This window comes from Acinonyx jubatus, chromosome B4 (assembly GCF_027475565.1).
Source record: "Acinonyx jubatus isolate Ajub_Pintada_27869175 chromosome B4, VMU_Ajub_asm_v1.0, whole genome shotgun sequence".
NCBI classification, from domain to species: Eukaryota; Metazoa; Chordata; class Mammalia; order Carnivora; family Felidae; genus Acinonyx; species Acinonyx jubatus.
In genome coordinates, this window is record NC_069387.1 from 128,298,283 (window position 1) to 128,321,539 (window position 23,257).

The following is a 23,257-nucleotide window of genomic DNA, read 5'->3' on the forward strand; positions in this document are numbered from 1 at the left end:
GCAGAGACATGGCCGGCCGTCAACAGCACCCAGAGTAATTTTCGTGATCATCGCTGCCATTGGGACAAACCCAGGTCTGTCCACCGCGAAGCTGGCGCTCTGCACGAAGCGGGTGGGGGTGGGAGGTGCGGGCTGAGGGAGGGTGATGAAGCCGAGGGCCCCTGGGGGGGGGGGGGGGCGCGGTGACAGGCGGCTTTCCAAGCCAGACTGCGGCCCACAGCCCTGATGTAAGAGGCTATGAGGAACCTCTGTGGGTCTTTAATCAGGGGAGTACAAGGGTGAATATGGGGTTTTAGGAAGATTAATCTGGCAGCAGGCACAGGGTGGAAAGAGTCAAGCTTAGTACAGAGAATTATGACGGCTGCCAGGCTCTGAGAGGCAGGTCAGTGAAGGAAAACAGCCTGGTTCTCGGCTCCCTGGGCACCCAGGGTTCCCGGCAGCTGGGAAGGGCTGGGGGCCCCGAGGGGGCCGGCAGAGGGCACCGTGTGGCCAGCGACAGTAGCCACTGCAAGGGACCTCTGGCGCCTGCACAGGACAGGCAGCAAAGTGAATGCGTGAGAATGAGACGGCCACCGGCCCCTCGGCCGTGTGGCCAGCTCCGAGCTGCCATCCCACTGCGGGCTGCGCTCGGTGCAGACCCTCCGGGGCGGGCGGGACCGCCAACTCGGGCAAGTGTCAGCTGCCTCCAGCGAGGGGCCACCAAGGTTCTGAGCGCCGCTCCCCAGGCTGGTCTGGAACCGGGGCTGCCCCGGCCAAGAACGGAAGGAGATGATGCTTCTTTACCTTCTTTTATTTAAAGCCGTCATGAAGCCGTGGAAGGGCCGGGCAGTTCCAGCGTCTCTTGGCCCCGAGGAGCCGCGGCCGCTGGTGGCTCCCCAGCAGCACGGCGCCTGGTGAGGCGCAGCCCACCCGGCCCTCACAGCAGCGCGTGGAACACCTCCACCTTCTCCCGGTACAGGTGGTGGAACAGCTTGGCCAGGCAGCGGAAGGGGGCTTCACAGTTCTCCAGCTCCTTCTGTAGAGACAAGAAGCCGGTGGTGTTACCGGATCGCTGCCGTTCACCTCACCGGCAGGGCTGGCGACAACCGCACCCTCTGTGTGGGAAGGAAACGGAGACGCCGACAGGTTATGGGAACTTGCAAAAGCCACACGCCTGTCAGTGGGGAGGCTCGGTCTGTACCAGATGTTTCTACAAAGTGTGTACTTTCGGCCACGCTCACCACGTGTGTGACGGGAGACTGGAATGAGACGCGTCCTCCCTTAGGTTTGACTGGGGCCCCGAAGGCCAAAGCAAAATCACAGACGGGCAAGGATGCCCACAGTCACCTTGAGTCAGGCAAGGCCGCGGCACTGACCCCTGGGGTGCCTCTCCCTCACCCCGAGCCCAGTGGGAGGTTCCGAGATGAAGACCAAGGCCCGGGGGGCTCAGGCCAGTGCCGGGAAGCATCGAGGTCCAACTGGGGCTGGCTGCTTTGATGGCCCAGCCAGGAGAGGGTCGCAGCAGCCCTGCCCTGGACCAGCGGTGGCCTGAGCGGGGAGCCGGCCTGCTGTGGCCTTGAAGGGATTCTGCACGGACGTGCTCCAGGAGGGCGATGGCCCCAACAAGAACAGAGGGAGCCAGGCTGCGGCAGGGTGAGGGGGTGTCACCTGTGATCTGCAGGTGGGGGGGGGGGTTCTGCCAGTGGGCCCGGGAGGGGGCATCACGGCGGTGCTCCCAAGGCGCCAGCCTGAGACACCGGCAAGTCCAGAGGGACTGTAGTAGGTCCCAGCAGGGCCACCTGAGCCGCCTCTCCCGCAGGCTGCGGGCTTGCGAGGCAGCACAAGTGTAGGACCTCGGACCAGTGGCCCGGCCTCCCACGGCAGGTGGGGCAGGAGGCACGGACGCTAAGTCATTAGGAACCTACAGAACCCGGCACAGCGCTGTGCATTTTCATCACTGAAGTGAGTATTTTGTGACTAACGGTGCCCAAAGGACTTTTTGTTCTCGGAGAGATGAGGAAAGTTCCGGAGGTGGCCCTAGACTTTTCTCTACGGGGTGGGAAGAGCCGGCCCTCCAGGGTGAACACGGACGAGCTCTCGGGGAAAGAAAATGGTAGCCTCTCAACGTAGCTACCGCCCTCGCACTCTCTGTGTGCACGTGTGCATCTGTGACTTACCGACTGTTTTGCAAAATAAGTTGCCAGAAGAAAGAGCCTGCTCCTTTCAGGGCAGAAGCTCAAGCTGGGAACGCATGAGAACCTGTTTCCAAACAATCCTAGGCAGCGGCCACAAGTGCAGCCTTGACAAGAGGCAACAATACCTCCCCAACGAAAGGGAAGGATTTCCAAACTGAAGAATGTTCCGAAGTCATCGAGCCCACTGCCCTCGTCTTGTAGGGGGGCGGTCTGCGGCCCGGGGGGCGGGGGGGTGCGGTGGCTCAGCTGGTGTGTGCAGAGCCGGGCCGGGGATTCGAACTCCCCAACGGGAGAAGAGCGGCCTTTCTGCTCCGCCAGCTGGGGCGACAGAAATGCACAACGGAAACCAGTTCTCACGGAGCGTGTCACCCAGACTTTCTAGCAAGGGACATCCCAAGGTGAAGGAGACAAGTTGGCCAAGAGCCGACACAGAGGGGGCGGTGCTGAGGAACGAGGGGGGCCGTCTGTAGGCGAGACGAGAACCCCCACTGTCAAGGACCAGCAGCCCTCCAGTCGGACAGGAGAGAAAGAACATCGGCAAGGCAGATGAGTGTTCCGGGCAACGCCAATGTTAAATAGTAAAATGTTACACTGGCTGAAAGGATCGTTAAGTAAGGAGCGGAAAGAGAACGAGGCCTACGCAGGACACACACAGGGATTTCCAAATGAATCTGAGAGCTCCCAGAAGCAAGATGTGGGGAAAACGCAATATTAAATAATAATATAATATATATATAAAATATAAACATTATTTAAATATATAAATATATTATATATTATATATATTATATTTATATATTATATATTATATAAGTATTATTTACAGAAGCTTATATATATATAAATTTATTAACATATAATATATAATACATATAAAATATATTTATTTATATTAATATATTAATATACATTTAATTTACTTATAACATTTATTTATAATATTCATTTATTTAAATATATATATTTATATTTAATATATAAATAATATTAAAAAGTTAAGAAATGCAGTGGAGATGAGCCTCTCTGTATACCAGGGAGCACTCCTGAAGTAGCAGATGTAGACGGAACCATTTTCCGAAGGCATTAAGAGGGTTTGCCAATGACAAGAATCCTGGAACCCTTCTGTTAACCGATCACAGTGTCACTGACATACCCCAGAGGATGTCCGCTTTGTGTGAAAGATCCTTAGAACAGGCTCTCAGACCAGTGCTCAATCTGGCCTATAGTTCTGCCCCTGAGAGTCCCAAAGTTGGTTGTGTGGCAGGCCAGAGCTCCTTCTAGAAGGTTCTCATGCTAGACAGGCCTGCGTTCTAGTCCTGGTCCGACTGCTCATAAGCTGGGCAACCAGGGAGAGCTATGTGACCTTTCGGAGTCTGCTCGGCATCTGTAAGACAGGGACAGCAGTGGCCGTCCGCCAGGGCTTCCAGAAGTGTCGGCAGGGAACGTGTGCAAACACCTAGCCCATAGCAGGCCCTCAGCAAACGTCGGTTCCCTCCCTCACCTTCCTGCAAGAGGAACCCTCCTCAAGAAGGAGGGGATCCTTCTTGAACTTGCTTGCATTTCATACTGTCCTACACCGATGGACACTTTATGTTTCTATTTTAACGTGCTTAAAACAACGCTTAATGTCAAATACTGAGGGGTGTTAGAAAGTCTAAGAGGAACTGCAAAAGACCCCAAATGGCCAAAGCAATCCCGAGAAAGAAGAACCAAGTTGGAGGGGTCAATGTGTCCTGATTTCAAACTATATTATGAAGCAGCGACAATCAAAACAGGATGGCCCTGGCATAGAAACAGATACAAAGACCAACGGAACAGAACTGAGATCCCAGAAATAAACCCCTGCATACGTGGGCGATAGCCTCTGTGATAAATGATGCTGGGAAAACCAGATATTCACATGCAAGAGAATGAAGCTTTTACAGCATTCACAAAAATTAACTCAGAATGGACTCGAGGTCTGAACTTAAGACCGAAAACCATAAAAGTCCTAGAAGAAAACGTCGGGAAAAAGCTCTTGGACACGGAACTTGGCAATGATTTTATGGATATAACAGCAAAGCACAAGCAGCGGAAGCAAAAATCAATAACTGGGACTACATCAAACTGAAAAGCTTCTGTGCAGTAAAAGAAACAACAAAATGAAAAGAGCAGGGGCGCCTGGGTGGCTCAGTCAGTTAAGCGTCCGACTTCGGCTCAGGTCATGAGCTCGCAGTCAGTGGGTTCGAGCCCCGCGTCGGGCTCTGTGCGGACAGCTCGGAGCCTGGAGCCTGCTTCAGATTCTGTGTCTCCCTCTCTCTCTGCCCCTCCCCTGCTTGTGCTCTACCTTTCTCTCTCTCTGTCTCTCTCTCTCTCTCTCAAAAATAAACACTAAAACAAAACAAAACAAACAAAAAACGAAAGGGCAACCGATGGAAAACGAGGAAATACTTGCAAATCACACATCTGATAAGGGGTGAATGCTCAAAATATATGAGGAACTTAGATAACTCAACAGCAAAAACGTAAATAATCGGATTTAAAAAAATGGGCAGAGGAGCGAACAGACGTTTTCCCGAAAAGGATATTCAGGTGACGAACTGGTACGTGAGAAGGTGCCAGACGCTTCTCACCGCAGGGGAAGGCGAGTCAAAACCATGACCAGACCCACCTTGCGCCTCTTGGGATGCCCGTTACCCTAGAGAGATGGCAGGTGCCGGCGAGGACGTGGAGAGAAAGGGACCCCCCCCCCCCCCAGCACTGCTGGTTGGAACGCAAAGGGGTGAGGCCACTCTGGAAAAGCGTGGAGGTCCCTCAACTGTTAAAACTTGAACTACCGGACGGTCCAACAATCCCACCTCTGGGTAAATACCCAAAGGAGATGAAATCGCTGCCTTGAAGAGATGTCTGGACCCTCATGCTCACTGCATTATTCGTAATAGCCAAGATGTGCACACAACTTAAGTGTCCATCAACGGATGAATTAGAGACCGTGGTCTGTGTATGTGCGTAATGGGATATTGTTCAGCCATAAAAGGGAAGGAAATCCTGCTGCCTGTGACACCGTGGCTGAACCTTGAGGGCATCATGCTAAGTGAAAGAAGGCAGACAGATTCTCGCTTACACGTGGATCTGAAGAAACAGAAGTCACGGCGGCACAAAGCAGGTGGGGGGGTTGCCAGGGGAGGTGGGGGAAATGAGCGAAGGGCGCCAAGTTCCAGTTTTAAGATGAGTAAGTTCTGGGGGCGCCCGGGTGGCTCAGTCGGCTAGGCGTCCAACCCTCGGTTTCTGCTCAGGCCATGACCTCACGGTTTCCTGGGGTCGGGCCCCGTGTGGGGCTCTGCTGATGGCGTGGAGCCTGCTTGGGATTCTCTCTCTCTCCACCCCACCCCTGCTTGCGCTGTCTCTGTTTCTCTCAAAATAAATAAACTTTAAAAAAAAAAGAAAACGTTTGCTCGCCTTGCGGAACATTCGCAGAACAAGTTACTCGCAATCCAAGCTCTTACCGTATGGCCTGATGTGGGTGGCTCAAGGGCACACGACACCAAAGATGAGAAAACCCTATCCTCAAAAGCTCACGAATTTGAATTTCATTAGTTGAGCATTTGCGATGATCGGGCCAGAAGGTAAGAGGGACACTTACCTTTGCAGAATCTAGGATTGCAAAACTTTGAGGCAACACCACTATCCAGAAGATGACTAGGGGGAATAATTCCATGTGAAAAAGCAAATATTTACCGAGCGTGTGTTACGCACCAGGCTTTGTGCCAATGTTTTCGTATTCGCCATCTGACTTAATTCTCCTATTTGTCACTCAATGAGGAATGGGAGTTTATTATCCCCATTTTACAGGTGAGGAGCCTGAGGCACCAAGAAACTAACGGACCCGCCAAGGGTCCCACGGTTCAGTCCTGCTGCTTCGCCATCGCTGGGCAGAGCGCTGGCCTTTACCCGCGACGCTTTCCCAAGGGAGCAGGCCGCTTGGGGGGGATTTAAAAGGTTCACATCCGCACGGCAACTGAACAGTCATGGGACCTTGGGCGAGTCCCTTCACCTCCTCAACACGGAAGTGGGGCTTATTAAGGGCCCGGCTCCCAGGCCCACGGTACCATGAGGACCGTCAGATAATGTGCCGGCAGCACCGTGATCCATCCCGTCTCACGCAAATGCCAACGGTCGCTACGATCGAACCCAATGCGCTTGTGTTTCTTATTAAACTGAGATACAACTTTTTCCAGGGCCGGCCGGCCGATCTGCTTTACCGTAGCGCACGAGTGGCTCCTGAGAAAAGATCCTGGACTAGGAATGGGAACATCAGCTCCAAATGACAACCTGGGTATGGGAGCATACTGACTCCATGCCTATGAGGTCACGTGAGAAACCACACCCAGCAGGGGCCCAGTCCAGATGTGGCCACGGAGCAGGCGGAGGTACTTACCACGGATGTTTCAAAACATTCCAGGCCTTGGCCCAGGGCCCACGCCCGGGCCTGAGCCGAATCCACCGCCCGTCTGCCGGCCAGGTCTGTCTTGTTCCCCACTAACACACCTACTTGAAAGAAACAACCAAAGCATCACATTGAACTGTGGCAGCCTGGGAGGACAGCTGGAGAGAGAAAAGAGCAAAGCACACGGATTTTGAGGGGTCTGAAACGCTGGGGGAGGCTGCCTGATTTGAGGTGGTGAGCACCGGGAGAGAGAGAGGGTCCAGGGCCGGCCCCCGAGGGCCCCAGGAGAGGAGGCGGGCTTTGCTTTTCCCACACAGCTCTTGTTCAGCCCTTCTTCTAGACTTCACGTGGCTCTGTCTGCCTTGTCTCCTTAAGGCTGCAAGGCGAGGGCCAGATTTATGTGAGCATTTGTGATAATTCCTAGCACATGGAGCAAACGTTAAAAATGGTCATTAATACTAATCTAAGGGCTGGGCTCAGAGTCAGGGACTCAGAGGTAATTTAGTTGCATTCCCAGCTGCATCAGCTGCAACTAATTTCTGAGCCCGTCTCTGGAGATCGCTTTCCCTGGTCTCTAATGAGGGGAATTTGTTGATCTCACATAGGGATGAAAAATAAACTGATTTAAAGCATTCAGAAGTGACAATAGGACTTGAATGTTTACTTGCGCCCCACATACAGGAGAAAATGAGGAATTCATCCCCCAGGGCTGGCTTTCAGAAATAAAATCTCATTCCTATCACTGCACCTTCCCCGTATTATCTTGAGTCTCCTCTCCGTCACCCTGCAAGGTGGGGGGCGAGGGGTGTCATCTGCCCGTGTTACGGACTCACGGAGGTGTGTGGTGACTGTGCTAAGAGGCAGAGCCACGGTTCAATCCAGACCACCATACTCAGAGCTGGGGGCACCCTGTTTTACACCCGTAGCCACCCCTGCAATGACCTCGCGCCCGTGGACTTGAGGGACAGAGGTGCTGCTGGAAAACGCAGATGGCCGCGGCTCCTACCTGGGAGAGACGTGCCTGGGATCTGGGACCGAGTCTTCTCCAGCCACTTGCTGCAGTTGGTGAAGGACTGCTCGTTGGTCACGTCATAGACGAGACACAAGACGTTGGGACTCTCCCACTGTGCGGGACGGGCCGGATGAGTGCACGTCAGTAACGGTGACAGCGATTTCTAGGCTGGGAGAAAAATCTGGCCTTCCGAGGGAAGGGACAGGGGGTGGGGAGACAACCTCTAATAGGGATGAGAGTCAGAAAACTGAGCCAGCCCGCGGGAGAAAGCAATTCACCCAAAGGAACGAAGGGGAGGGCACGGGCTCACCTCCGAGCCAGGCTGCCTGCTGGGCGCGTTCTGTGCATGGCTGAGAAACCTCCCGACCCTGCAGGGCCAGTCTCAATATCCCTGCTGCCTAGCTAAAGACACTGGGTTCAGAGAGGGTAACTGACTTGCCCAGATCAGACATGCTTTAATGACTGGGGTAGGACTGAGGCTTTTTTCTACCCAGAAAAGCTCTGGCCCGCCACTGGTTTCATTCATTCGTACTTGGTCGCATTCCTAGGGAGGGCCCGCTCTCATACAACTTATTAGGTTTTTCTGCTTTGCAGGCCTAATAGGCATCCTTTCTTCCATTAGCCAGCCATGGGAAACCTGTTTGTCCTGCATCTTCCTAATAAGGGCTGGCTGTTCCCAATGCAAAGGGCACTTTCTGCTTCTCCTGCAGTGTGCCAGCCCCAGTCCAAACCACACCAACAACTGGACAGGGCTCACTGTCCCAATTAAGAACCAGGGCCGTGCCCACGAGGGCCGTCGCCTTCAGGGGCCGCTCGGAGTCCTGGGACGTCCTGCTGCCTGGCACAAGGGCACAGGACAGCCCTGCTCAGGCTGTGATGCCCGTCCTGGTGTGTGAGGCTCTCTTACCCTGCCCTCCCCTCTGGGCACCCCCGTCCTGCACAATTACAGTTTATTTCTGGTGTGTCCGTAACCTCCAGGGTGTGGGGAAGAATCCTTCCTCCCTCCAGCTGTCCTGGCAAGGCCAGCCCAGGATTGGCTCTAGAGGGCTCACTCCTTCCCAAGGCTAGGCTGCCACTTGGACTGAGCGGATGAACCCCTCGCACCTTCACTCCGCAGACTAACTCAAGAAGTCTTGCTTGATCTCCCCTTTTGTGCGTGAGGGAGACACCTCTTTCCTCTAGGCCTCAGTGAGGTGACCCAGGATAGGCCTGGGATCGAGCTGGAGCCAGCGCAGGAGCCCCGAGTCAGGGTTTGGGCCGATCGGTACCAGGTGGCCCTGACTTGCCCAGGCACATCCTCCCTTTGCCCTGCAGGCCAGCACCCAGGGCGAGGCCGTGCCCACAGCAGGCACGCCATAAACATCACGGATTGACGCACGAAGCCAAGCCCGTGAGAGATGACAATCATCAGATCTCTTTCTTTTAGAACACAAAAAAGGGGCAGAAAATGATTTCTATTAAAATGTGGCCATTCTTGGAAAGGCAGGGGAGGGCTCTGGAGAGCTCAAACCTTGTAATTAGCTCACTGGCCCGGATTAGCAGAACTGTTACCTTGGAAGGTACGGCAAGCGGGATCCTGAGAGGACGGGCGGGTGGGCAACGATAAGCCTGGGGCGGCAGTAGGCACAGGGCCCAGAGCAAACCCCGGGGACTGGGCCAAGGTGAGTCTCTCGCTACAGGGAGAAGGAAATATTTGCTCCTGGCATCACCAGCGGGGGCCGTCTAAAGAAGGGGGGCCCAGAGTGCTGCGGGGACTGAGTCACACGGCTCCGGCACATTCTGAACCCGGCCATTCCAGGGCTGGGGGCGGGGGATCACGTGCACGAGCCAGTCCCGCTGGCCAAGAAGCCGCCAAGTCCCAAGGCGGGGAGGAATGGCCCTTGAAGAACTCTGCTTCGGAACAAGCTTGTCCTCCAGACAGCCAGGTTGCAGTGACCTTGCCGGGAGAGCAGCGAAGGGGTCAACTTTCTGGTGGAAGGGGGCAGGGGCAGGGGTTAGGGAAAAGATCGCAGGCTACTTGCCAATTTATCCAGCATTTCCGAAAACAGCTCCTTGCCGGCAGAGTCAAAAATGAAGAGTTCCTAGAACCAGAAAGGCAAGTCCCAAGAAAGTCTGCATGTAGAGGGGAAATCGCTGGCCGCAAGTCCCCGAGACGACGCTGGGCTCACCGCAGACCTGAGACAGCCGGCACAACCAGCACTTTCTGTGTGGCGGCTCACCTCTCCTCACCCCGAACCCAAAAATCCCAGGAGTGCTAAACAGGCTGACACGTGCTCTGGTTTCCAAAAGGTCATTCTGCACTTTGTTAACCAAATTGATTTTCAGATCTTCAGACAATTCTTTTTTAAAGCAGGTCACCGAGTAGGCCTGGGGAAGGCGCTTAAAGTAGGACAGCCTGCCGTCGGTCTCCGATGGTGGGATTCAGACAGAAGACGGAGGATGACCCTTCCTGCCCCTGACCGAACCTCGGCCAGCCCATGCGAGAGCCCCTCCCCGCTGCTGCTGCTCTGGGAAGTCTCCCCCTTCGGCTCCCCTGGGCACTGATGCCCCCAGGCTGGCTTCTGACCCTGGCACACGGTCTGAAGGTCAGTGCTGTAATCTGCGTTTTATGCTTTCTCACTGCATCGGGGGTACCTAAAACTGTGTTTTCTCATGGATCTCTTTAAGAAGGCGGGGATTCTTTTTTTGTTGTTGTTAATGTTTATTTTTGAGAGAGCGAGAAAGAGAGACAGAGCGCCAGCAGGGGAGGGGCAGAGAGAGAGAGGGAGACACAGAATCCGAAGCAGGTTCCAGGCTCCGAGCTGTCAGCACAGAGCCCGATGCGGGGCCCGAACCCACAAACCGCGAGATCATGACCTGAGCGGAAGCCGGACGCTTAACTGACTGAGCCACCCGGGCGCCCCGTGGAAGGTGGGGATTCTTAAACTTTCTCTCCAGGAAAGCACGTGCAAACATAATGCCTTGCGATTCAATTTCCAGAGCTGTGGACTCCCATACAGGGCCCCGGGTTAAGGACCCTGATACTCTAGTAAGTTCTGTGAGGGCAGGGCCCATATCCCGGTCCTCCCAGCCCGTATCAGCGACTCTTCCCAAGTGCTCAGACATGCCTAGGCCAAGTGCTGGTACAGTATCCCTCTCAGGGAGGAAGACAGTGACCACAGGGACTCTGGGCCCAGCTGGAGGAGCGGTGAGCTCTCTCAGGTCAAGGGCACCACTTACCACGCTGTCCCCCGTGTCAGGGACTGGCACCGTCTTCACCACCAAATCCACCCCTGTCGTCTGCCGAGGAAAACCGAGAATACGCGCGTCAGAGGCTCCCAAGAGGCGTGTTACAGGACACGATGAACATCTGATGCCCAGGAGGCAGAACTGCTATGTCCTGGATTCACTGCTGTAGAAGTCGGACAGGACCAACTAGGCTCCTCCCACTCCCGGCTCACAAGGAGGTGTATATGGTCACCCAGTGGGCCACCGGCCCGTCTGCGCCACAGGCAGCCTCACGCCCTGAGGCTCGTGGAAAAGTGATCTCCACGTGGCCATTCAAGCAGCCTCCCATCAGATTGTAGGGCTTCTTAAGGAATTCTGGAAAGTCACTCCCTCAGGGCTGAAGGATGATCATTTCTCTTTAAATTCTTTTTTAAGTTTATTTATTTATTTTGAGAGAGAGACAGTATGAGCAGGGAAGGGGCAGAGAGGTGAGGGGGAGAGAGAGATTCCCAAGCAGGGTCTGCATTGTCAGCACAGAGCCCGGCGCGGGGCTCAAACTCACGAAAACAAGAGTCAGGTGCTTAACTGACTGAGCCACCCAGGCGCCCCCGACCGTTTCTCTTTAAGCCTCGGCCAGCCTACAACTCCCACGTCTCACCAGGGTGTAGTTCTTCTGGAAATGGGCTCCGTCGCTGCGGAAGATCTGTGCCAGGGCGGTCTTGCCCACTGCCGGGTCTCCTGTGAGGTCAGAGGAGGAGAAAATCGTCATTTCTGTCCTGATCTGGCTTGAGAACCATCCCCCCCCCACCCCCACTCCAGAGCGCTAGTTAGAAACTTCAATGAGTTTTCAGAGAAAACGTACTTGGCTCTCATGGGGACTTGGGAGGTGGCCAGCAGGGCCACGGGTCCGGGAGACCAGTCTTCAAAGCCCGGTTGCATTTCTTCAAGGGTAATCCTTTCATCCAAAAGAACTGACCCAGAAGGTAACAGAGCTTAAGGAAGGCTTCAGAGCACTCGGAACAGAGCTGACACACTGTTTCACTGCACACACCCCATGGGGAAAAGCTGTCACTTTCAAACTTGAACGTACTTTGAAGTCTCGAAGGTAAAGGGCTCAGTCTCATAGGCTCACCTGCCTAGCAGAACCAATTTGAGTTCAGAACTCCTATACTTAGGACCCTGCGTGCTTCTTTCAGGGTGGGGGGTGGCGAGAGCTGGGAGGGTTTCTGCATTTACGGGAAGCAAGGAGTCCGCCTGCTACATCGGCCAACCTGAAATCCATTTCCAAGTGACATGTTCCACTCTGGCCTCGGCGTGCCCAGCAGCACTGCGGATCCGTCATCCCAGGGGCCTCCCCACGTCTGTCTACAGTCTATCTACAACAGCCACCGTTTCCCCCGAGCTTGCTTTACGCCTCCCGGGGTTTACCTCCCCACCTGCCTTCGTGGGTCGACAGCCCCATGAATCGGTATCTCCAAACTAAAGGTTTATGTCATACTTTCAGTTTGAGATCTGGACCTTTCACAAGACTGTGGGGAGCAAATTTTTTTTTTTTTTTTTTAGTATTTATTTTTGGGAGACAGCGAGACAGAGTGCAAGCAGGGGAGGGGCAGAGAGAGAGGGAGACACAGAATCGGAAGCAGGCTCCAGGCTCTGAGCTGTCAGCGCAGAGCCCGACGCGGGGCTTGAACCCACGAAGCGTGGGATCATGGCCTGGGCCGAAGTTGGACGCTTAACCGACTGAGTCCCCCAGGTGCCCCTGTGGGGAGCAATTTAATCTGGAGGCTCTCCATGCCCACCCCTAGTCCCCCTGTAACCGCTTCCCCATGACCCTGCTCTGCCTCTGGCGATGCCAGCCTTGTTCTCATTCGTGAGATCTTCTGGGCCTTGAGTGTTACAGATTCTCCTTCCGGCCCAGGCTCCTCAGCAAAGCCACCAGGGCGTTCGTGTCCGTCTGTCTTGTGCCCTCTGGGGCAATCGCCTCGCTTTTGCTCTGTTTTACGGTCGGCTTCCAGGTGCCTCTTGACTTCTCCGCAGCCCGCTGCTCTGTTCGCTTTTCGGTTTTGACTTTTCCCACCTATATCATCTTCTCTTGCGAGGCCATTACTTGCCTACTTGTGGCATTTCTCCTGTGCACCCGTCCAGAGCTGAGTGAGCTACTCAGTCTTGCTTTTCTGTTTACCACCGCGTCTGAGAAGGGAACCGTTCCCACGGTCCTGTTCCCTCCTTCCCAGCCCCCACCCCCTACCGTGACCATCAGCCTCACTTAACAGATGACGCTTCCGAGGCTCAGGGAAAGCTGGGTAACCAGGCGCAGGATTCCTACATCTCACTCTTCCTGCCGGACCCCACTCCTCTCCTAGTGCTCAGGGACACTCCTGACCCATTTCTAACACTGCCCCTGCAGGCCCCCATCGCCGCAGCCTTGCCTGACATCAGAGGCAGCCACGGGCTGCACGGTGGCCGGGTACCCATCCATCTCTGAACAAACAGAGCATATCACTCTCCCTCTTGTGCTCTGTCTCCACCCGCTTGACTCCAATTCTGCGTCTGAATCCAGTTGGAAATTGGCTCTTCCTGCTCGTGAAATCCCCCACAGATTTGTTCTAGTTAATTTCATAAATCTTCCTTCCGACTGTCAGTCAGAGTCACCCACACTTATGGAAAACCTCGAGCGTCGGCTGAGGAGGGATCCGGCACAAGGAAGGGAAGTAACTGATAAACACATTTGCAGAGCAACACGATGACAAGTGCAAAGGCAAACAGTGCCAAGCTGAGAACCAAAGCATCTGAGGGTGCGTCGAGGAAAGGAAGGAATGAGCAGTTTCGCAGCGAGGCCGACTTCCTCGGGGTGGTAGGGGGGAGGGGGCTGAGCCTGGGGGACAGAGGGAGGGACGCCTGCAAAGGCACCATGCGAGGTCACTGCCAAGTCCGATGACTTTTTCTCGGCTCCCATGCTCCTTGGTGTCTCTGAAGGATGAGTCGGCCTGAAGCAGCCCCCTCCCGCCTGGCCCCCGTGTCCTCCCACTGGCCTGGTCCTCCTGCCTCCGAATGTGGGCACTCTTGTGGGTCTGTCTGCTCCCAGTTAGTCTGTCCCGTTTACTCTCTTTCCCTTGTCACTTCTCTCTCCCACGCTTGGTCTCTATCTCCAACAACCCATGGATGTTTCCACTAGAATGTTGGGCCTTCAGCCGATCTATCTGTCGACAGCCAGGCTTGCGTCGCACCCCCAGGTCCCAAGGAGTCTTGCTGACCTAACCCACTTGTTCTGCCCATGTCACCAGGTGCTCATGCCTCCCGGCTGTACCCAGGCTCCTGCAACTGCTGTCTCTATCTGCAATTGCCTCCGCTCTATCTCAAGCCCGCGTTGCCTTTGTCGTCCTGAGGACAGTGCACTGGTTACCTCAGGCCTCAGCCCGGGCTCTGTGTCCCGCCCCGGGACGTGGGAGCCGGGACTCTGCTTACGGGGGTCTCCTCTGCCAGGGGCTTCCTGTCCGGCTCTGCCAGTGCATGTTCTAGAGAAAGACTGGCAGGTGGGGGAAGGCGGAGGGACTTGCCCCTTTCCCACGTGCCTGCTGTCTAAGCAGTACGTTGGCAATGGCCTTTACTCCAGCAGTAGGTATTTACTTCTCTCCAGTTTATTACTGGACCAGCCTTTTTACTCCCGCTCGGAGACGCCAGCAGCGGGGGGACAGTGCCCTCTTCTCAGGTCTGCATCTCGGCTCCTCGGGGAGCTCTCTTCCTGAGCTTCCGACGACCTGTCTGCCTTCCTGCCTCCCTCAGCCCAGGGCGGGGGGACCCTTCCTGTAGTTGTTCTAGGTGCTGCCTTCCTGTCCCTTCATCCTTCCAGGACCTGTTTGACGGACATACCACAGGAAACGCTCACATCCCACTTGTTCCCCAGCTGTCCCTTACGCCACATCTAGGCTCCACGCCCCTGCGCTCTTGACCTTTGAGAAGCCCTCAGAGGGAACCTCCCTCCAGGTCTCCCTCTTGTCGTCACCCGTGAGGCTCACGGCTGGTAGCATGAGACGTTTCCGAGCCACCTTCTGGCGAGGCGCTATTCTCATCCCCACTGCTACCAAGGGGCAGTAAACCCAAGTCCCCGCTCCAGCGCCATCCCTCACCAGCTGTGTGACCTTGGGTCAGCGATCTCTCCGGGCCTCGGTTGCCATTTCTATAAAAGGCGGACAATAAGCACCTATCTCGTAGAATCGTTAGCAGGACGTAATGAGCTTAATATGGGCAGTGCCTGACATGCTTCAAGTCATATTTAAGTGGTTTTTAGGTAAATACAACAGATAAATGTCAAGGGTTGTCCCCTCTCCTCATCTGAGCCAGAACAAGGAGCAGCTGTGCTCTGAGGGATTTCTCTGGTATCTGGGACACAACCGGCATTCTCTTTGTGTTTGCTTGATTATAAAGTATTATGCACGTCTCAGCCCTTCCGTGAGTGTGGGGGCTGCCCTGGTTCACCCCCGTAGTCCCACTGTACCTTACACGATGGTTCACACACAGGTGCTCAATAAATATCTGTTGAATGAATAAAAGCACTTGAACTGAATATCAGGTCCCTCACTGACTAGTTATAAGAGAGGGAAAAAAAGGCAGATAAACTCAATTTAAAGAGTAGGCCTGGGAGGGGAGAGGAAAAAAATAAAACCAGTGTGTGTGTGGGGGGGTGGTGTATGTGGTGGGGCCAGTGTAGAGAATGAGACTCTGGTGGGTGGTGGGGTAGGGGGGCCTGATTCGCTGTGCTGAGGTCTTTCGGGTCCTGGAAACTTCCAAGAGGAAATGCCCTCAAGGCCCTGAAAGGAGGCTGAAGTTGAGGACTAGACTGGAGTTCGAGAATCACTCAGGCAGTGGCTGGAATCAGGTGAAATCGTACCTGGGGGCTCGGTGTCAAGAGGGGCCAAGAGTCTAGCATTGAGGCTTGAGGACAGTGTAGCCGGAGGCTAAACACAAAGCCCTGGAAACCAGATCACCTGGGTCTGGAGGCCAGCTCTGCTGTATCCAGCTGTGTGACCCAGGGCAAGTGTCTTACCCTCTCTGGGCCTCAGATGCCCCACCTGCAAATAGGATGCCAAATAATACCAGTCCCTCAGGGTTCTTGTGAGGACTCAGTGAGACACCTGTGTTGAGGGTTCGAGTACAGCGTTGGCACACAGAAGGTGCTCTGTAAATTAGCCCCGCGGGATGGAAATGGAATTAAAAAAGAAATGAGAGAACAGTCAGAGAAGCCCATTTAAAAAAATACACAACTTCAGAAAATAAAAACGTTCTTACCTCATCCGCAAGGAAACTGAGGCTTAGAGAAATGCTGTGCCCAAGATGACACAGCCCTTCAAAGGAACAGTCAGAATTACTTTTGTTACACAATACTGCCTCTCCTGGCACTCTGGAAACTACAGATCTCTCTTGAGAACGACCAATTTTTTTGCTCCAGTGTGATCTGAGTTACTACTGTCAGGCATCTTTCTGTGTCGTTTCAGATTAGAAAGGCCATTAAAAATATCATCAATTATAGTCTGGAAGAGAGGGATCAAAAGGGGAATTTTTTTCCCCTTCTACACCATTTCTTTCATGGGCTGGTCGGGGAACCCTAGAGAGATCCCGGGGTTCAACGGTAACACAAGTGAAGAGTTTTGCAGCTGGGCAGGTTTGGGGGGCTGAGATCCTGCCTAGGACTTTCCTTCACGAGGGGGTGACCCTGGGCAAGAGACTTGACCTCTCAGTGCCTCGGTAAGATCAAACAATACAGCACCGACCCCAGTGTGCTGCGGTGAGGGCACTGAATGAAGTGCATGTGTCCGGCATGCACTAAGGACTCAGTAAAGCACATCTGTGTTCAGGGGCCCCAGGTCAAAATCCTGGCAAATATTTTCCTGAAGGTGCTGACATACAAAGGGAACAATACAAATAATACAAATGGGAATGCCACATTGGCATTCATTCCACAACTAGTTACTGAGTACCTCCTGAGCTCCAGATATTGTTCAGGATGCTTGGGACGCGGGAGTCAACCAAACAGAGATTCCTGCCTTTGGGGGATTCAACAGTTATAACCTCCTGAGTGCAGGGCAGCATGGGAAGTCTGGCTCTTAAAGGCAACACACATGGCCCTTTTGCAAACTCTGGTCGACTGTACATTACGGTTTCCCATCCCTGTTACCAGAGGGGGTGAGATCAGGACAAAAAAAATCCCACAACTACTGACTACCAAAGTTACTGATGCCTAACACTGGGATACACCACATGGTTTGGATGAAGCATTTATGGCGTGCTTAGCCTGATTTTTTTTTTTTTAACGAGTCTACTCCTCCTGAATATAGTTTAAACTGGTGAAGGTGGTCTCAGAGTATGACAGGGAGCGGGGATATCTGCTGGAGCTACAAATGTGCCCTGGAAGAGAATTTTTCCACCCCTAGTGGCATTTACTCTATCAGTAATCGCATTAACTCGTCTCTGGAAGAGAGAAAGGAAAACAGGGTAGACAATTTACGCGAACAAAAGCTCTCAGTAACTTACGAAGTCTCTGGATTCTGGAGACTAAATTTCAAACTCACCTGCCAGGATGCATTTGGCCGCCAGCTTCACCATGGTAACCAACCACCTCCGCGGACCAGACAGGGGAAGAGCGGCTGCTAGAAGCGTCGGGGGGGGGGGGGGGGGCCTGCCTGGGAAGGGAAGTGGGGACGGCAGACACTCAAGGGGCCTGGGGCCGCGGTCCGGACCCTCTGGGCTGGGGGCGACTATCGCGCGCGAGGGTCGGGGCGGAGGCGCAGAGGAGCGCCAGACGGGGCCCGGCTTCAGGCCTCAGAAGGCAGCCTGGAAGGTGCGAGCGTGGCGACGGGGCTCCCGCTCGTTCTCAGCCTAGCTCCTGGCAGTGGGGATCGGGAAGCGCGACGCCACAGCCATCCGACCCCAACCCCAGCACGGTGCCAGACGCGCTCCCCGGGCAACCCCTGCCCACCTACCCCGCCTCCTCCTCCTCCTTGCTGACCCTCGATTGGCTGCGGCCAAAAGCTCCCACCCCACCCCGGCTCTCGGAGGCCAGTGGGAGGAGGGGGCGGGGCCCATAGCTCCCTCCGGCCAGACACTTCTTAGTGGTGTCTGCCCGTCAAGCTCACTCCGCTAGACGAATGGCTACCGGAGATGTCAATCATTTCCACCTCCCGCCCCCGCGCCGCCGGAAAGTTCAGGGAAATGAAACTCCCAGCCTCCTCCAGCCAGAAGCGGTGAAAAGAGAAGCTTTCTGATTGGCCAGAGGCTGGCTCGGACCATCTTCGGGAGGAAGGGGGATTCGTCGCTCCCCCCGCCCTTCCGGAAGTGAGTTCGCCCAGGAGGGGCGCGTCTGGCGCGCGGGAGTTTGCAGCGGCGCCTGCGCAGTAACGTGGCCGCAGCTGCCGGAGCGGAGCTGTGAGCTGGTTTGGCTTCGCAGAGGTTTTTGTGGCTCCAGGTCGCCGGCTCCTGGGAGCAAGACTGTGTCGTGCATCAGGAAATCCGATTCTTGCCCCGCATCCCGCAGGGAAGTCTTGTTTTAAAGCCCAACGATATTATGCGCTGCAAAATCTAAAATGTGAAAGTATTTCTAGTGATGTCTGTGAAAAGAAGGGAGAACAAGGAAACTTTGATGGGGGGGGGGAGGGGGTTGGACTCGGGACTTTGAAGTGCTTTCCGCCAAACCCGTTTCCTCGCTTGTAAAATGGAGAACCTATGAGCTGGCACATAATGAATGAAAGCCGGCCTCCAGGACGTTCCCCAACACACGGGGAGGGTGCACCCATCTCCGCTGACTTTCCGGGGAAGCCCCTCTTGCTCTGTGGTCCGGAAACCAGGCTGAAATCAAGGCCGTCGTCCCGGCCTCTTCGCTCCCCTTTAAAGACGGGCTAGCAGAACCCGCCTCTGGGGTTGTCCTGAGGAGTCAAAGAGGGAAGTGTGTTAGGTGCTCAACAGTGAGTGTTGAATGGATGAAAGAGAAGAAATTTATCAGGACATACTTGGCTTATCACCATCATGGTGATGACATCATGGCTAGATGTACCCCCGTTGTCACTCCTGCTGCCCCTCCCCAATCTGGGATGGCTGGCTGGCTGAGAGGGAGGAGCAGCCCCTGGGTGAAGACGCCTGCGCAACGGGTATTCCCATCACTTACCGTTCAGTGACCAGGCACTTTTCTCAGCTGCCCTGTGACTTTGAGTGGCCGCCAGCCGCGTGCAGGGCAGTGAACACACACACAGTCACCCAACTGCTATGAAGGTTTCGGCCTTCATAGGGAGTCAGAATGCCCCTGCCTGGCCTTCCTGCTTCCCCCTCCAGGCTGTGCTGTCCATCATGACCCGGTTAATCCCTCAAAGGACCCCTTGACTGAGCCACCCTCCTGAGGCAGGTGCGTGGAGCTGAGACACAGAGACACATCCAGGGGTAGCCTTCTGGAGCCTCCGTTTTCTCGTCTGCGAGGGGGTAATGTTGCCTCTCTCGTAGGCTGTTGTCCTCTGCACCACATCCACTCCTCCTCTCGTGGTTGCTACTCTGTGATTTTGGTCAGCACCATTGTAAGAGCATTTTGGATTTTTCCAGTGAGGTGCTAAACCCCCTACAGTGAATTCTACTCCACTGCCTCCACGATACCAAGGGCCTTCTCTATATTCTTGATGACTAATGGCAGCTGCCTGACTGTCACTGGGTTCAAAGAGGTCAGAGAATTTTGGAGCCATGAGGGCCCCTGAGAAATTCTAGTCTAACCCCTCCCTGAGCAGCTGTAAAAGCTAAGGCTGGCATATGTTGAGCACGTACTGAAGCCTGGCCTTATTGGAAGCACTTTAAAGGATTAATTGGCTTAATATTCATGTTCCTATCTGTTACGCACAATAACCCCTGTGAGGCTTGTATCATCCCTGTTTGTGGTGGGGAAACTGAGGCCCAAATAAGGGAAAGCCTAATGCCCAGAGTCACAAAGCTAGTGAATGACAGCACTGGGGACTGCACGCAAGTAGACTGTCGACACCTTTGGTGCCAACAGGGAGCTGTCCAGCCTCCAAGACCTCTCACACTTTCTCCCATCCTAGAGAGTAAATATTTATTGAGTTCCTCGCAGTGAGAGTGGAGTACTGTATGCCAGGCATGTGCTAAAACCCTTCACATCCTCTCTCTTGTTCGATGCAGTGACTCTGGGAAGAAGGAGTGATCACTGAGGTCCATGGACAGCCCAAGGTCATGTAACACGTCAGCGGGAGTCAGAACTGGCCTCAGGTCTCCTAGCTCTTGAAACTGATGTCCTTGTGCGTTTCCTGGGTGCGGTCTTACCGGTTTCATTAATAAGCTCTTTGAGTGCCTACCCGAGGCCAGGCGCTGTGCCGGTGGCTGGGGTTACAAAGTCAAGGTGACAGAGCCCCAGGCGGCTCTGTCGCATTGTGGCCCTGTGGGAGGGGCGGCCAGTGCTGCAGACCTGTTTTCTAGAGGAGGCAGGAATCTGGATTTTGTGTGAAGTCCCCCCTGACTCTCAAATGTTGGCAATGCGCTTAAACATAAAACACTGCGGCCTCAGTAGAAAACCTCCTGTACCCAGCGTGGAGGCAGGCGATCAAGCAGCGACAGTCCGTGACTGCTTGGGGTTAAGTGTTGGGGAGGAAAGGACTTGTTGCATTAGGAAAAAATACTCTTTGGGGGCGCCTGGGTGGCTCAGTCGGTTAAACGTCCGACTCTTGATTTCGGCTCTGGTCATGATGTCCTGGTTCATGGGATCGAGCCCCACATCAGGCTCCGTGCTGAGCATGGAGCCTGCTTAAGATTCTCTCTTCCTCTCTCTCTCTACCCCTCTCCCCTGTGCACGCGCGCGCACGCACACACACACACTCTCTCTCTCTCTCGAAACAAATAAACATTAAAAAAGAAGAAGAAAAGAAAAAATACTCTTTGCTATGGTCCCTGGACCAGCAACATCATCAGTACCACACAGTGACTTGTTGGAAATGCTCATTCCTAGGCCCCACCCCAGGCCAACTGGACGCTGCGGGTTGGAACCACGAACTGTTTCTGGCAGCCTTTTTGGTGATTCTGATGCATGCTACTGTTTGAGAACCTCTGCTCTTGGGTCATGCCAGGACCCACCTTTATCCGTTTTCTCTGCTTTACTGCTTCTCAAACTCCCTAAGACCCTTTCTACCCCGGGGCCCCTCTACTTACTGTTCTCAACGTGGCTGCGTGACTCTTTCCCTCACAACCTTCAGATCTTTGCCCAAACGTCGTCTCCTTGGAGAGGCCCTCCCCAAGCACCCAGTTTAAGGAGTCACCCCCAATCTGTCAGTGTCCCATTTCTTTGCCTTTACTTTCTTCAGAGTGCTCCCCACTCCCTGATATTATATCCTATACTTACTTGCTTATTTGTGTAGTATCTTTCTCCCTCCCCTAGAAGGTCAGCTTCATGGGAACGGGGACTTGGTCTCTTTTGTCCTCCCGAGATCTGGGACGGTGCCCAGCCTGGTCAGATGCTTGGTAAATATTGTTGAATGAAGGAAAGAATCTTGTAGAGTTTACCCTTCTGGTCGTTCATTCATTCTACAAGCACGGACCCTTGAGCAACACAGTTCCTGTGCAGCCAATAGGCTTGTTGCTGGAAGGGGTGCCAGGTCCTCGGCTGCCTCCCGCCCCATCGTACAGCAGCTCCAGACCAGTAGAACCCCCAGAGCCTCTAGACCCATAGGCTTTGTGGAGGCGAAGGGGTTAACAGCGCTGCCCACCCCCCCCCCACCCCAAAGCCAGGGACTGGGCTGTTGGGGCTGATTTGGAAGTGAGGGCTTTGGGCGACGCGGCTGCTGACAAGTTGTTCCCAGGGACTGGGCCGTCATTCTGGATACTTCCCGACAGCCCGGACAAACAGCGTGTGCCGCAGCTGCGGCTCAGTGCCAGGGGCAGCCACGACATTCCACGTGCACGTGCCTGCTGCGTGGCCCAAGCCCCTCTGCCGCTGCCCCAGGGGGTTCTCCTTTGCTGGGGCCGCTTCTGAGAGCCTCATTCCTCGCAGAGTGTTCTTATTAGCAGGATTGCTGAATGCAACATAATCCCTTTGGGTAAATAAGAGACTTCAGGGGAAATCCTCTGGAAAGTTACTCAGCATGAATCTTCGAGAAGAATACCTTTCGTACAATACAGCAGGTTTGCGCTAATGCCCTCCTCATGTCAGGGGGCAGTGCAAAAGAGAGGGCTCGAAGATTTGGGAGAATTTTACGTATTTCGATCAGGGCTTGTCCCCTTTGGCACTTTTGACATTGTGTATCTGTTGCAGGGGGCTGTGCTGTGCATTATACGATGTGTGGTGTGGCAGCATCTCTGGCCTCTACCCACCAGGTGCCAGAATCCGCTCCCTCTCCCAACAAAAAATGCCTCCAGATATTGCCAAATGTCCCCTGGTGGCCCAGATCATCCATGGGTGAGGACCGCTGATGTGTGAACCCAATGAGCAGGGAATATTGATTGCTAAGTTGAAATTTGCAAGGGCTGGTACTCAGACTCTGGGTTTGAATCCTGCTTTGCTTCTCCAGTTCTATTTCGTCATCCCTGCCCCTGTGGGTGCCACAAGGATCAGCTGAGTTAACGCACACGAGGGGTCTAGAACAGTGCTCTAGAACTTCCTGTATCGCACTGTGTCGCATCTGCCTTCTGGCACACTGCCTTCTGATGGGAATGACCTTTGCTGTTCGCTTTGCGACTTGTTCACGTGGACCTGGTTGTTTACGCCAGCACCGAAGCTGTGCTTGGCGGTGGCCATCTCCAAAAAGGGCGGAGGAAATGTGACCGACTCGTCTTATGCGCGCCCGGAATGCAAAGTGGGAGTCTTAAGCAGCGGCCTCAGAATCACGCGGAGGCTGCGATGTCCCGAGTCCCCCAGCAGGGGGCAGCAGCAGCTGGGAAAAGGCCCTTGGCGGGAGGGAGCAAGGGCTGCCTCCCGTTTGGATTGACTTAGCCGGGCGCGTATTTAAAGTGGAGCAAATCATCCCTCCAGAGCCACGGCGGCCTCCTTTAACAGCCCGTGATAGCTCATCTGTGGGAGCCAAGGGCTGCTTTTCTAGAACATTCCACATTTAGCATTTCTGTCCATTTCCAGATGGCTCCGTCTGAACCCAGGCCAAATTCTGCTACGGGCAAAGTTAGGCTGGTTCCTGTTGCTCCGTGTTCCTTCCCGGCTCTGCTCATGCCGCCCCATCCTGCCCGCTTGCCTGAGTGACACAGTGCCTTGTCCAGGTAGCATCCCAAGCAGCTGCACCCCGTGCTCAGGCGCCATCTCCCTCATAAAAACAGCATTCCAGAGTCTCATTCTCTCCATTTCTCGGATTTCACTCTTGACCCCCTCCCTTGCATTTCCTCCCCAGCAGCCAGGGACATCTTTACAGTTTTGAATAGACAGTCTCTTCCCTGGGTTTAAAATGTAAAAGGTGGAAG

General features: G+C 54.4%; 1 protein-coding gene across 2 annotated transcripts; it reads right to left on the reverse strand.

Moving 5' to 3' along the window:
- Positions 1 to 807: 807 nt before the first annotated feature.
- IFT27 (intraflagellar transport 27) lies at positions 808 to 17,548 on the reverse strand. 2 transcript variants are annotated; one of them, XM_015079190.3, is made up of 7 exons: positions 17,386 to 17,548; positions 11,478 to 11,557; positions 10,832 to 10,891; positions 9,634 to 9,693; positions 7,607 to 7,724; positions 6,592 to 6,701; positions 808 to 1,015 (listed from the first exon to the last, which is right to left on the reverse strand). In XM_015079190.3, the coding sequence occupies exons 1-7, from the start codon at positions 17,417 to 17,419 to the stop codon at positions 917 to 919; spliced, it is 561 nt and encodes a 186-aa protein (XP_014934676.1). In that variant the 5' UTR covers positions 17,420 to 17,548; the 3' UTR covers positions 808 to 916. The 2 variants fall into 2 exon arrangements, with proteins under 2 accessions (XP_014934676.1, XP_053082723.1); XM_053226748.1 differs by having other exon boundaries at positions 958 to 1,094.
- Positions 17,549 to 23,257: the final 5,709 nt, after the last annotated feature.

Bases quoted from the DNA above. Each gene is read 5' to 3' on its own strand.
- IFT27 (XM_015079190.3), bottom strand. From the start codon at position 17,419: ATGGTGAAGCTGGCGGCCAAATGCATCCTGGCAG. The intron at 10,892-11,477 runs GTGAGACGTGGG...TTTCCTCGGCAG, and splicing joins TCCAGAAGAACTACACCCTG to ACGACAGGGGTGGATTTGGT. The intron at 6,702-7,606 runs GTAGGAGCCGCG...TCTTTCAAGTAG, and splicing joins CCCAGGCACGTCTCTCCCAG to GTGTGTTAGTGGGGAACAAG.